The sequence below is a fragment of the Capricornis sumatraensis genome, chromosome 7 (assembly GCF_032405125.1).
Source record: "Capricornis sumatraensis isolate serow.1 chromosome 7, serow.2, whole genome shotgun sequence".
Taxonomy (NCBI): Eukaryota; Metazoa; Chordata; class Mammalia; order Artiodactyla; family Bovidae; genus Capricornis; species Capricornis sumatraensis.
Genome location: NC_091075.1, coordinates 114,085,408 through 114,100,162, shown reverse-complemented (window position 1 = coordinate 114,100,162; position 14,755 = coordinate 114,085,408). Strand labels below are relative to the sequence as shown.

General features: G+C 41.2%; 1 protein-coding gene across 7 annotated transcripts in view; it reads left to right on the top strand.

Annotated features, from left to right (window-relative positions):
• LDB2 (LIM domain binding 2) overlaps window positions 1–14,755 on the top strand; it is a 460,701-nt gene that overhangs the window by 365,639 nt on the left and 80,307 nt on the right. For all 7 annotated transcript variants that reach the window (XM_068974832.1, XM_068974830.1, XM_068974831.1 and 4 more), the window contains exon 3: window positions 11,149–11,321. In XM_068974832.1, coding sequence (XP_068830933.1) covers window positions 11,149–11,321 — 173 coding nt within the window. The remainder of the gene's footprint in view (window positions 1–11,148; window positions 11,322–14,755) is intronic.

Below are 14,755 nucleotides of genomic sequence, written 5' to 3'. Positions count from 1 at the left end.
TTAAACAAACCTCCTTCCAATTTTTCTTGGGAGGGGGGCAGGACTTGCAAAATTATCTTAAAGTTTATCTAGAAGAATAAACAGTATCAGTATCAGTTATGAAAATATTGAAATAAAAATAATAGAGCAGAAATAAATCTGCCAGATGTGAACTACTTTATAAAATTTGGATAACTAAAAGAATATCATACTGTCCTAAGGAAAGAGTGAGAAAATGTCGTGGTTATGTAATAGTTCATCCAGACAAACTCTTCTAAAGTACAAATATATAAGTTCTGGTTGCTACTTCCTTTGTGGCCCAATAGTTAAGACTTCGCCTTCCAATGCAGAGGGTGCCAGTTCAATCCCTGGTCGGGGAACTAAGATCCCATATGCCCCACAGCCACAAAATGTACAACAGAAGCAAAATCAATAAAGATTTTTAAAACAGTTTACATTAAAGAGAAAGCTTTAATTTTTTTTTTTTAATTTTTAAAGATTAAAAAAAGGCCACAGCCCAAACCATGGGAAATGCACACGCTCCTTACACACATGCTGTCACCTCGGCCTCCCTCCGGTCCCTTGTGTCTGATTGGTGTCTACATTTCCGTGATGGCTCGGTTGGTAAAGAATACACCTGCAATGCAAGAGGCCCCAGTTCGATTCCTGGGTCAGGAAGATCCGCTGGAGAAGGGATAAGCTACTTACTCCAGAATTCTTGGGTTTCCCTTGTGACTCCGCTGATAAAGAATCCACCTGCAATGTGGGAGACGTAGGTTCAGTTCTCGGGTTGGGAAGATCCCCTGGAGAAGGGAAAGGCTACCCACTCCAGTATTCTGGCCTGGAGAATCCCATGGACTGTATATTCCATAGGGTCGCAAAGAGTCAGATACAACTGAGTGACTTTCACTTTCATCCTTCAGCTCGGGAGTTTCTCTGACGCCTCACTCTTCCCATCAACACTGGCTTGTGTCATTAGGCACAGTAACTAGGACATGGATTTGATCTGGAAGTTATTCAAGGGTTTCAATTTCATACCTATAGGGTACTGATTCGTGGTGAGAGGTGCACAGTGGCTGTGGACTTCCCTTGCACAATGTCATTATCAAAACTGTGGGTCAAAGAAATAAAGAATTTTGCCCATCATGAGAGGCACATAAGTGAGAAAAACACTCTGTGGTATAGCTGAAAAAAAAAATCACGGACCAAAGTTATCTGATTATGCCCAATCACTGGGTGAATTAAATAAGGTGAAAGGAGGCAAGTCTTACACGTAAATTCTTGGAACTTTTAAACTGTAAATCCATTCATGGATTGCACTCACTCATTCAGCAAATATGTATGGGTTCCATTTGTGCGTCCAGAATGAATAAGCAACGGAGAACGAGAACAAGCCGTGAGTTGCATCCTATTATATTTGTCCTTAACTAATGAACTCACAGCTCGAAGAATCACTTGACCAGAAGCTCCCTAAGAGCGGGATGAGATTTATCACAGTCTGCACTGTTCTTCCAGCATCTCTGCTAGGTGGTGTCGAATAGAAGTCTTCTGGTAGAAAACGGAAGAAAAATGCCTATTAGATTTCTGGGAGGAACAAAAAATTTTGTGGCACTTTGGAACCGTGTTGACACGTGGATGACACATTTAAAAGCAGCAACTTCATCAGATCATAATATAATATAATACATTGAAAAACAGAGTAAGTCTGTCTGATCACATCATTGGCTAAAGCCTGAAACTGCTGTTGATCTGCACTGAGATTGAGCTGCCAGTCTTTGCAGCAGCCAAGAAGTTTCTGGATAGTCTGGCCCCACCTCCTTTTCTGAACTCACCTGTCATCTCACTCTCTGTGACTGTGGTCCCGCCACACTTCCTTCTTTCTGATCCTGGGACACACCAGGCTCATTCAATTCCAGCTCATTTCTGTCTTAGGGCTTTTGCTTTATAGGACCTTTTCATTCCCAGATGCTCACATGACTTGTCCAGCCTAGCCTCAGCTCCATCAACACCTCACCACTGCAGCCTTGCAGATCAGCCAACCTAAACCAGCCTGCCTTCCTTCCCTACCAGTTTTATTCTGTCTTCCCACTTGTCTGCTATTTATCTCCAGCACCTAGAACAATGTTGGGCCCATGGCAGGTACTTAATAAACATATATTGAATGAAAGAATCTTTGAAATAGCAAGAAAGAAGAATGTTTAAATCAGATTGCTTTGTTTACAAAAAGTAGTTAAAGGTACATGACAATGAAAATAATTTATGAAAGTCAAGTGATTTGGGCTTGTTTACCTTCATCAAGACAAAGAAATCTGCCTTAATCCTGTATCACCCCCATCAAAGTTCAAGCATGTTTTAATTTCATCGTTTTGATTATATAGTTATATTTGGTGGCTCAGTAGTAAAGAATCTTCCTGTCAATACAGAAGCCGCAGGATATGCAAGTTCAATCCCAGAGTCAGGAAGATCCTCTGGAGGAGGAACCGGCCACCCACTCCAGCATTCTTGCCTGGAGAATCCCATGGACAGAGGCTCCCGTGAGCCACAGTCCATGGGGCTGCAGAGTCAGACACAACTGAGCTACTGTGTATGATGTCACAAGGACCATAAATAAAAACATCAGTATTGTTTATTTCAGTACTAGGAGCATTCCCATTATGTTAGCATAATGCATTTACTAATTTCTGAATTCAGAGAAGTCTAAAGTTGACTGAATCTTCACGTGTATTATGAGTAGAATTTTGTACGTATGATGTAGTGGTATCTCTCGTAGAATTTCCTTTTGAATTTTTGAGGTACTGCAGCTTTAGAACAACTCTACAAAAACTACTCAGATTTAGGCAACCGGTTTATCCATTGTCATGTTTATGAAAAAAATGTTTAAAAATCATAGTTATCAATTGCTTTATAATAATTAACTATGCCTAATTAAAAGCACTAATGCACAATATGGTAGCATGATTTCCTTTTCCAATGAGGTAGAAAATCACTAGTTAAATAATTGTCAAGAGTGAAGTGGTCCTAATATATTGTTAGTTATATGCATTGTTCTTATTCCCCATTTTCATTTAATTCCCTCAACCTTTTACATTTTTTGCAGTGAATTTTCTTTGAAAGGTGAAGTTATAGGCATTTAGAATATAAGGGATGACCCCGAACCAAAAGGTCTTCACATTGGACAATGGTTTTGGGGGCACTTAAGATCTGAACACTAGAACCTCAGTTTGGCCAGGATCTTTACCAAGAGCTTAGCGTCACGTCTAATAAGCTATCTGAGAGTTAGACACTCCCCACACTAAGAGTAATTGTTACATTGATTTCCCTAGAAGTATCTGAGTATGCTCATTTCACCACAGCCTCATCAGGTTGATGTTTTAATCTTTTTAATTTTATTCTAATATGTATTTTGGTTACTAGTTTGAACGTTTTCTCATGTGATTATTTTCTTCTTGCAATTTCCTTCATGTGAATTCCTTCTAAACATCCTCAAGAGTTTAAGAAAAGCATTTCATAATTATTAGCAGAGACAAACTGCTCCAAAAGGCAGATGCTTATATCTTCTCAGTGATTAAGAGCTACCAATGTGTACCATTTGGTTTCTAAATAGGGGGGAAATCAGCTAATACCTACAGGTATCCTGTAGACAGCTCAATGTCTACAAGTAACCCTTATGAGAAAAAAGAGAAGCTAGATCTTGCCTCCACAGTTCCATCAGCCCTCCAGTTTTCCCAGCAAGAATTTCTGGGGAAGTGGGGCCAATAGTTTGGGACAAACAGAACAACAAGGGAAAACTTCCCGAGGAACTGGAATTCAGAGCTCAGCACCAAATTCCCTTTGGATAATGGGCTTTCCTGGTGGCTCAGATGGTAAAGAATCTGCCTGCAATGCAGGAGACCAGGGTTCAGTCCCTTGGTTGGGAAGATTCCCTGAGGAAGGAAATGGCAACCCACTCCAGTATTCTTGCCTGGGAATTCCCATGGACTGAGAAACTGGCGGGCTACAGTCCATGCGATCGCAGAGTCAGACACAACTGAGCGAATAGCACACACACACACACACACACACACACACACACACACACACAGATCGTTAGCTATTCTGAACTAATCGTGTTTACCTACAAGGTAGAGCATTGTTTAAACATTCTTTATACACATTTCAGACTCCTGAATAATTTAATCTGTGATCTTCTTTTCTGTTTCATAAACACATGGATAAATAACACATACAGTATTCCACTCACATAATATCACAGAAAATCTTCTCATGCTATCTGACTCTCCATACTCTCTCTTTCCAGTTTTTTGGAGCTTTGACCTAAATGTGTTAGAAAAATAGAATCCCTTTTATAATTATTAGAATCTTAATCTCTTTTCAAGTATATTTGAAAGATACAATCCCTTTCATGGAGGCACAAATGTAGATTTATCATATCAATACTTAAAATTATGTTTTATTCCAAGGATTAAAGTATCGATGTAAAGCATAGGTGTAGCTTATGAGTGGGACAGTATACAACTTAAATAGATTCAGAATTGGTATGGCTGATGAATTAGGGGTCCACGGGGTCTAAATCTGAAATGTTCACTTTAAAGTCATTTATATTAAGCTTGGTGGTGTGGATGCACCATTTATTAAATTAAAAGGACATTTTAATCTTAGTGCCTCAAAAGTAATAAAATCGTACATCAAATTCAGGATTCAGGAGAAAACGGCAAAGTTCAAAATCACAAATCTATTTTTAAACTTTATTTTTACATTATGTTCCAGATACTTAGATATTTTTTATTAGAAATGAGGTGTTGAGACAAGGACAAAAATCTATCTTTGTGTTTCCAGCACCTGCCAAGGAGCTTTGCACCTGCTCTGGGTTCTGTAAAGGTTTATAGAGGAAATCGATGAACGCGCTATAGAGCGGGCTCCTCAAACACATGCAGTTCTTTTTTCTGGTTTCTCTTCCCATTCATTGCACATTCAATGTTGTATCTAGCGTGTATGTGTGTGCTGTATTTTTGACTCCACTCCCTTGTAGAACAGAAGCTCTCTGATGGCAGACAGAATAACAGCCTCCCAGAAAAGTTCAGTCCTAACCCCTGGAACCTATGAAGACATTATCTTTTGGCAAAATGAACTTTGCAGATTTGATTAAATGAAGGATCTTGAGGTGGGCAATGATCTTGGATTATTTGGGTGGGCCCAGTGTGCTCAGGGGGGCTTCCCAGGTGACTCAGTGGGTAAAGAATCTGCCTGCAGTGAAGGAGATGCAGGAAACCTGGGTTCAATCCCTGGCTCAGGAAGATCCCCATGGAGGAGGCCATGGCAGCCCACTTCAGTATTTGTGCCTGGAGAATCCCACGGGCAGAGGAGCCTGGCAGGCTACAGGCTGCGGGGTCGCAAGGAGTCAGACACGCCTGAAGCAACCGAGCACACGCACAGGCACGCTGCACTCACGAGGGCCCTTCACAGTGGGAGAGGGAGGCAGAGGAGGAGGCGAGGATAAGACCACGTAGAGCCCCCCCACCATTGCTGACTCTGAAGATGGAGGAAGTGGCCCCAGTCAGGCAGTAAGAGAGAGCCTGTGGATGCTGGAAGAGCAGGAAAAGTGAGTCTCCCCTAGAGCCTCGAGAAAGGAGCACAGCCCTGCTGACACCTTAATTTGGGCCCAGCAAGACCCACGTCAGACTGTCAGAACTATAAGACAAGTAATAGACGATAGATAAATAATAGAGGGTAGATAGACAGGTGGACTTTAAGGCTCTAGGTTTGTTGCTGTTGTTTAGTTGCTAGACCATGTCCAGCTCTGAGGCCCCATGGGCTGTGGCCCCCCAGGCTCCTCTGTCCAAGGGATTTCCCAGGCAAGAAAATTAGATTGGCTTGTCATCTCCTTCTCCAGGGATCTTCCCAACCCAAAGATCGAACCTGTGTCTCCAGCATTGGCAGGTGGATTGTTTACCACTGAGCCATCAGGGAAACCCAAGTTTGTAGGGGCAATGATTAAAATACAGGTATAGTCTTTGACAACTTTTTCTTATCACTTCCTCTTGATTTTGTGTGTCCACTCCTTTATTCCATGCTGAAACAGGACAACATGAATCAAGATATCTCTGTTCACTAATCGCAGAAATCTAACACAAACTCGAGCAAAAAAGTAGGGGTACATATTTCACATAAGTGAAATCTCCAAGAGATGGAGTTGGCTTCTGTCCCAGCTGAGGTGAGGCCCGCATCAGTCCACAGTCAGTCTCTCTGATCTGTTTCCTCTGTACAGAATTCAGCATTTCTACAATTCACATGCTTTTAGTGGCAAAACTATCCTCTTCCAGGGAAGAATTTCAATTTGCCCATCTTTGTAGCCTAAGAGATTGAAAGTCTGCTGTGATTAACCTTTGCTGTACTTAGAAATGCCCCAAGATGTTTGTTTTATTGACTCATAATTCTGCAGTTTGGGCAAAGTCTCTGGAAGGCAGCTCGCTTCTGATCCATGTGAGACATGCTCAAGGCAGCTTTTTGGGGGCTCAAGTGTCCAGAACGTCCTTCCTTATGCAAGCTACTGCTGGCTGTTGGCTGGATGCTCAACTGGGGATGTTATCCTTTGTACTCCCCTTTGTGCGACTGTTCCACATGGCGAAGTTGGGCTTCTTGCAGGATGGCAGTTTTAAGAGTAGTTGGACTTTGCACATAGCAACCGGTTTTTCCCTTAAGCTCAAGGTGGAAGTGTCTAGGCCTTCCCAGGTTTGGGCCCCAATAGACACAAGGTTACTTGTGCCACCTTATATATTTTTTTTTTATTTATTTTTAATTGGAGGATAATCGCTTTACAATATTGTGTTGGTTTCTACCATATGTCAACATGAATCAGCCACAGGTATAGGCATGTCTCCTCCCCCTTGAACCTCCCGCCCTCCCCCCACTCCATCCCACCACTGTTGTTCAGTCACTCAGTCATGTCCAACTCTTTGCGACCCCTTGGACTGCCGCATGCCAGGCTTCCCTGTCCTTCACCATCTCCCACAGCTTGCTCAAACTCATGTCCGTTGAGACAGTGATTTCCATCCAGCCATCTCCGTCCTCTGTCATTCCCTTCTCCTCCTGCCTTCAATCTTTCTCAGCATCAGGGCCTTTTCTAATGAGTCAGCTCTTTGCATCAGGCGACCAAAGTATCGGAGCTTCAGCTTCAGCATCAGTACTTCCAATGAATATTCAGGGCTGATTTCCTTTAGAATGGACTGGTTGGATCTCCTTGCAGTCCAAGGGACTCTCAAGAGTCTTCTCCAACACCACAGTTCAAAAGCATCAATTCTTCTGTGCTCAGCTTTCTTTATAGTCCAACTCTCACATCCATACTTGACTACTGGAAAAAACCATAGCTTTGACTAGATGGACCTTTGTCAACAAAGTAATGTCTCAGCTTTTTAATATGCTGTCTACGTTGCTTATAGCTTTTCTTCCGAGGGAGCAAGTGTATTTTAATTTCCCACCCCTCTAGGTTGTCACAGAATTCGGGTTTGAGCTCCCTGCATCATGCAGCAAGTTTCCACTGACTATTTTATACAGGGTACTGCACACATGTCACTGCCCTCTCTCCATTCGTCCCCCTCTCTGCTTCCCCGACTGTGTCCACAAGTCAGTTCTCTGTGTCTGCCTTTCCATTTCTGCCCCACAGATAGGTTCATCAGTACCCTCTTTCTAGACTCTATATAAATACGTTAATATAGGATATTTGTCTTTTTCTTCTGGATTTATTTCACTCTGTGTAATCTTCAAAAACCAGATGCTGGAGACAGTGCTAAGAAAGGGGATCCCTCTTGCCCTGTTGGTGGGACTGGAAATTTATACAACCACTATGGAGAGTGGTGCAGAGATTGCTTGAAAAACTAGGAATGAAACTACACTATGACCCAGCGTTCCCAAGACTGGGCAGATATCCTGAGAAAACTGTAACTGAAAAAGACACATGTACCCCAGTGTTCACCGCAGCATGATTTACAATAGCTAGGACATGGAAGCAACTTAGGTGTCCGTCAGCAGACAGATGGATGAAGAAGTCGTGATGCACAGACACAGTGGAATATTGCATGTGTGCTTGCTAAGTCGCTTCAGTCATGTCCCACTGTCTGCAACCCTGTGGACTGAAGTCACCAGGCTCCTCTGTCCATGGGGATTCTCCAGACAAGAATACTGGAGTGGGTTGCCATGCCCTCCTCCAGGAGATTGTCCCGACCCAGGAATTGAACCTGAACCTCTTATGTGTTCCTGCATTGACAGCCAGATTCTTTACCACTAGCCTCCTAGGAAGCCCCAGTGGAATATTACTCAACCATAAAAAGGAATGGGCTTGACTCAGTTCTAATGAGGTAGATGAACCTAGAGCTTATACAGAGTGAAGTAAGCCACCTTCTATTTATGAAAGCAGATCACAGGATCCAGGCTGATCTGAAAAGAGGAGGCTACATATGGAAGGTTGTGAATCCCACTGCTGTGATGCACTGGGGTCATCAGAGTAGCTAGTCTACCACAGAGGATAACAGAGCTTTGTGCATGATGGTCCAAGTCAGACAGCGGGAAAATGGTAGAAGTAGTCCCACAAAGGACTCGGGACTGAAAACACCCCTCAGGTGTCCTTAACAATCATCTCCTTCAGTGATAGAGCAAAGTCGCCACCCTCTACGTCTATTGAGTATGGAGCCTGTGCATTGTCTGGAGTCAGAGAGGCCATACCAGACGCACACGGGCACCCTATAATTCCCCTTATACGCGTCACCTAGAGTAGTCGCATTCATAGAGTCAGAAAGCAGATTGTTAGACGCCAGGGAACAGGGGGTCAGGAGGCAGGGAGGGGGAGCTAGTATTTAAAGGGGACGGAGTTTCAGTTGGGGAAGGTGGAAACTTCAGGAGGCGGGTGATGGTGAGAGCTGCCCAGCAAAGTGAACATACTTTTAAAATAGCACGCTTTGCTTTATGTGACTTTTATCACACAAAAAAAGATTGAAAATTTTCAATTGAAAGTTAAGGAATTTTGAAGGAATTTGAATTTCCTTAAACCATGAATGAAAATAATGCTTACATATAGCAAACACTACTACAGAGAAATTAAATTGTGCATGATTCATGAATAAATGATAATGTGGCTAATCCAATGATGTTTATTTGCATAACCTTTTTAATGTGACAATTCCTTGGATATTGTAGTGAAATATTTTCACCCTACATCTATATTTTTATGGTGTGTGTTTACTTTCCACAGTACAGATCCCAAAATGTCAAATTGCTAGAGCTGATTTATGGTAATTAGTTTTAACTTGGAATATTTGAAATGCGTTTAATTAATTTTAGCTGTTTAGCAAAGTACAATAAGGTTTTTCATATTAGCAAAGTTTTCTTTATGACATATCAGCTATGCATATGTTTAAGGATATGACAGACTCAAATGACTCTTTGAATTTTATATTTAGCAAATAAACATGCACTATTGGGGATTAGGCAGTATTTAGGAAGTGTCTGTATAAGGATTATTTAGGATGAAATTGCCAAAGATCCTGGAATATTCAGCACACACTTGTTGACTGATTTCACTGCGGTAAATATGAAGCAATAACAACTATATAAATTATTCAGAGACTAGGCATTCACATTGGGATTCTTTAGTGATCACTTCAGAAAACATTTGGCAGAGTATTCTTTTTATAGTATTTTTTCCAAATCCGTGTACAAAAGAGATATAGATTCATACAAAATGGATTAATACTGATTCTTTTAAAATGAAATTAAACATTTTTAAACATTCAAGTGATGATTGAATGATCTTTCCTACTAAAGCACTCTTTGGTAATGTATTTATCTTAAATATTATTTTTGTCTTTCAGGAGGCCTTATATAGTGAATGTAAGAGATTTATTAAAATCTTGAATCACTTGAGAGTGCTTTAGTACTTTGCCTCAAAATCTGCACATAGGCAAAATTCCTGATATTATGAGTTGGGATTTTCAGTGTAAGAGGATTTAAAATCTCTGCTAAAGCAAGGGCTTGTTAGCTATTTCTAAGCATCATGTATCAGAGAGACCCAGCTACTTACGAATCCCTCAAACTAAAATGGGACAGGACAGGACACGCAGAATGCAAGAGACCAATTTAGACCAAGTAGAAGGTATTGAGTTTTCTTAAGATGGCCCTCTGACTCTGGAAAGAGATTTTCTTTCAACTCCAGAAGCAGATAGAGCAGTGCGCATTCACGTAGGTATGGATTTCTTTGTATACAGATAGGGATCACTTGTTAAAGATATCCATTCATTAAAGCAGTTTGAGACATGGTGTTGGAAAGTGTTTCAATGTAGATAGATTTTTTTTAAGTTTTTACTTTATATTGGAGTATATCTGATTAACAATATTGTGATAGTTTCAGGTGAACTGCAAAGGGATTCAACCATACATATACATAATATCCATTCACCCCCAAACTCCCTTCCCATCCAGACTGCCACATAACGTTGAACAGAGTTCCCTGTGCCATACAGTAGGTCCTTGCTGGTTACTCATTTTAAATATAACAGTGTGTACATGTCCATCCCAAACTCCTATGGGTGTTTGCAGATTTAACGTTAGAGACCCCAATTATCTACTCATAAGTCACGTGACTTTCAAACATTCCTAATAACTTTTTCTTTGATGATAATCATTGTGCTTCCTACAGTTCCCTAGTCTTTTGACTTTGTGCTGAAGATCCAGTGAGCGAGTGAAGCCCAAAAATAATTCATAGCCCACAAAGCATTACATTATCAAAACATATTATTATGACTACTACTAATAATAAAACATGATTGAGTAACTGGTGTGCAATCCATTGAAAAGTCCAAGTGGATTGGATATGTTTTATTTTTTAAAAATATGTTAACTTAGAGAATATCCATGAGGTCAAAAGTCATCAGCATTTCCCCCTTTATGTTTAAAGTACTAACTCTTACATTATTGATGGATGCCAAATCTGGAGAGATGACTGCATAGATTCTTCGTGAATAGATTCGATTTTATTAGCTGTCAGCCGTAAGGGATATGGCAGTTGGTAAGGAGAAAAACTTTGCCTTTTGGTATGATCTGTATCCAGTTGGAGGTCTGGCCGTGGTGTGGGGTATATGGACATTATTGTTAACGGTTTGTTTCTCTGTGTGTCTCTTCCAGCTATCGGCAGGACCCTCATCCCTCGTTATTTTAGCACTGTGTTTGAAGGAGGGGTGACCGACCTGTATTACGTTCTCAAACACTCAAAAGAGTCCTACCACAACTCATCCATCACCGTGGACTGCGACCAGTGCGTGATGGTCACCCAGCATGGGAAGCCCATGTTTACCAAGGTACGGGCTGGGCTGGGCGACAAGGCCTGCTCTTCTCTGGGTGTACTGCAGGATACTGATTAGGGTTTTCTTCTGGAACTTTAAGCTGACCTCTCACATGTCAGATACGAGCAGCCCTGTGAGGTCATCTTTTTGGTTTGTAACCCGGCAAGACTCTCTGGGGGAGCCCTGTGCATTTGATACAGACCCCAAGAAAGTCAAACAGGATAAACCTTCAAGAAAGAGAAGAGAGTTTTGGCTGCCTATCAAACTTAGGCTACTAAATTACAATTTAGGTGTTTTTTTCTTTTTATTGAGATATAATTGACATTTAACAGACTTCTTTGGTAAAGACTCTACCTGTTAGGCGGGAGACACAGCTTTGATCCCTGGGTTGGGAAGATCCCCTGGAGAAGGGAATGGCAACCCATTCCATTATCCTTGCCTGGAGAATTCCGGGGACTGAGGGGTCTGGCAGGCTACAGTCCATGGATTCACAGAGTGTCAGACACCACTGAGCGACTAACACTTATACCACTTATACGTAACAGTGTGTTTGTGTTACATTTACAACGTGTTGATTTGATATATGTACATATTGTGAGGTGATTACTAATAAGTTTAGTTAACATCCAGCACTATGCTTAGTCACTCAGTCGTATCCAACTCTTTGCGGCCGCATGGACTGTAGCCTCCCAAGCTCCTCTGTCCATGGGATTTCCCATGCAAAAATACTGGATTGGGTTGCCATGGCCTCCTCCAGGGGATCTTCCTGACCCAGGGATCGAACCCAGCTCTCCCACATTGCAGGCAGATTCTTTACTGTCTGCGCCACCAGGGAAGACCCCCATCCATCACTCAGTTCAGTTCAGTCGCTCAGTGGTGTCTGACTCTTTACGACCCCATGAATCGCAGCATGCCAGGCCTCCCTGTCCATCACCAACTCCCAGAGTTCACCCAAACTCATGTGCATCGAGTTGGTGATGCCATCCAGCCACTACACATGCTTAAAATCTCTTTCTTGTGACAAGCCCTTTAACACATTATTGACTGGGGGATTTTTTTTAGAAACTAATGCCTGTGGTGTTAATATGTCTCTGGTCAGTAATGTGTTAAAGACTATTAGTAACTTTCAAATATACACCACTCGAAAGATACTATGTATAATTCACTCTAGCCCATGATGATATACATTACATAGAACTTCGGTTTTGATACTCAAGGATATCCTGCAACTAAAAGAACATTCTTCTATTATTGTGAAGTCAGTATTTGTGCTTTGCTACTGAAATTAAAGTTTTTAAAGCTGAATTCAAATATTAAGAAGCAGGGGGAAAAATCAACAAACCACAATTCAACTAGTCATAATCTTTAAGGAATACAAAAGTATAAGAGGAACACTATAGACAATCCCTTTATATCATCTCCCAAGCAGAAAAATTAGTAAGAATAAATATTTAGTCAAAGAATTTGGCAAATGGAAGTTTATTTTAATGAACACTAGTTCACTGCATTTTGACTAAGACTCAGTGTGAAACTAATTTGTAACATCAACAAGACCAGTTCTTTCTTTTAGCCAAAAACACAAATGACATCCTTCTCTTTATAGTTAAGAGAAGCTGAATTATCAGGGTTAATTGCGGAAGCCTAAATTATAAAACTGAAGATGTGTCTGCTACTTACACACTATTTTGCTGAAAGAGTAGATATAAAACATTTATTAGTTGAAGTATTCTTTGATCTTGGTGCAATTTCACCTTTCTGGTGCCCACAGGGGTGTTAAAAACCACAGGCAAAGAAAATGCTTATATAAATGCAAAAACGAATCATCCAATGCCATTGAGTTTATGGTATCTTGATTATCATCCACAGACATTTTAAATGTGGAACAGGAGGAGGGTTTTTCCCACTTTCCCTTTTTAACCATTGAGCGGAGAGAAAAGCTGTCAGTCTGGGATAAGGAAGATTCCCACTGCGTGTGTTGGAGCGTGCTGGTCTTGAGAGGTTTGCTGTGTGGAGAGGAATGGTCACCTGGGTGATGGTTTACTCTGCCCATGACTCACTTGTTTTTGAAGACACCAAACATTTGCATCACCTTGTGGATACAGGAGCCGTTTCTAGCATTACAAAGCCCGAGCGCTGCAGGGAAAGCCTTTTTCTGTTGCCTCAGTGTCCTTTGTATAGGCTTAGTGTTACTTTCCCCGGAAAAGGGAATGGCAACCCACTCCAGGATTCTGCGCCTGAGCAACTAACCACACTTACACGGTGCTCCTTTTGGGCTTTCCACGTGGCGCTAGCGGTAAAGAATCCGCCTGCCGATGCAAGAGACATGGGAGACACGGGTCCGATCCCTGTGTCAGGAAGATCCCCTGGAGAAGGAGATGGCACCCCATTCCAGTACTCTTGCCTGGAAAATCCCATGGACAGAGGAGCCCGGCGGGCTACAGTCCACGGGGCTGCAAAGAGTCGGACACAAGTGAACCACCGCCACACTAACACTCGTGTTACTTTTAGGTCATTCAAGAAAAACACACCAGTTCTTTATGCTTTCAGAGAAAAAAGAAACCCATGATAATTAAGCTTGGCTGTAATGAAGGAGCTACTTCCCAAGCCTGTAGCCACTGAAAATAAAAATGCATATTGCAATGAGCCTTTCATATATTTCCTCCATTTTTTTCTCAGACCGAAACTTTTTTCAGAAGTGAACATAGTCAGTTGCTCTGAAGATATCATGCTGTGCATGCCAAATTGGTTTTAAATCAAAAAGAATCCCATTCTTCCTACGAATTGATAAGGTGTTTTTTTTTGTTTTTTTTTTTTTTTACCATTCAAATTAAGAAACCAAGGTTCTCCTCTGTTGCCTCCTCCTCCCTGCTGGAGCACTCCCTCTCACATGGCACCCCCTCCCACACGGGGACATTCTCCCGAACTCAGCTCTCTGGGTTTCAAGCTTTAATTATTTAGATCACCCATCTGACTCTACTCTGTGGCAATACTTTTGCCAGCTCCGGTAATGAATATTTCTATACTGTGATGAAAAATATCACTTTCTGGGAAATGTAGCTTAGCTGTGTGGACTTCGTCCAGATGCTAATTATGCACATTTATTTTTAGAATATTCCAAAGCGGTTCATTTTTTCTATCTCTTTTCTTTTTTTTTTTTTTTTTTGCTCCTTGGGTGATTATTATACTACCCAAAGAATCTTTCCAATTTTTCTTTTGTTCTTATATTAATTAAAAATAACTCATCTTTGTGTAATGAAATAATATGCTGATTTAGTAGAAATCAGAAAGCTAATGACCTTTCAGTATTACAAAGAAAAACAGTTTGGTAGCTGATGCTTTATTTTTTTTAAAGGGGAGCCTGCTATTAGTACATGGTATCACTTAGCACATTATGTGTAGGCATTTTCACATTGTTCTAATTTAGACTATCAATAAACCCTAATTCTCCA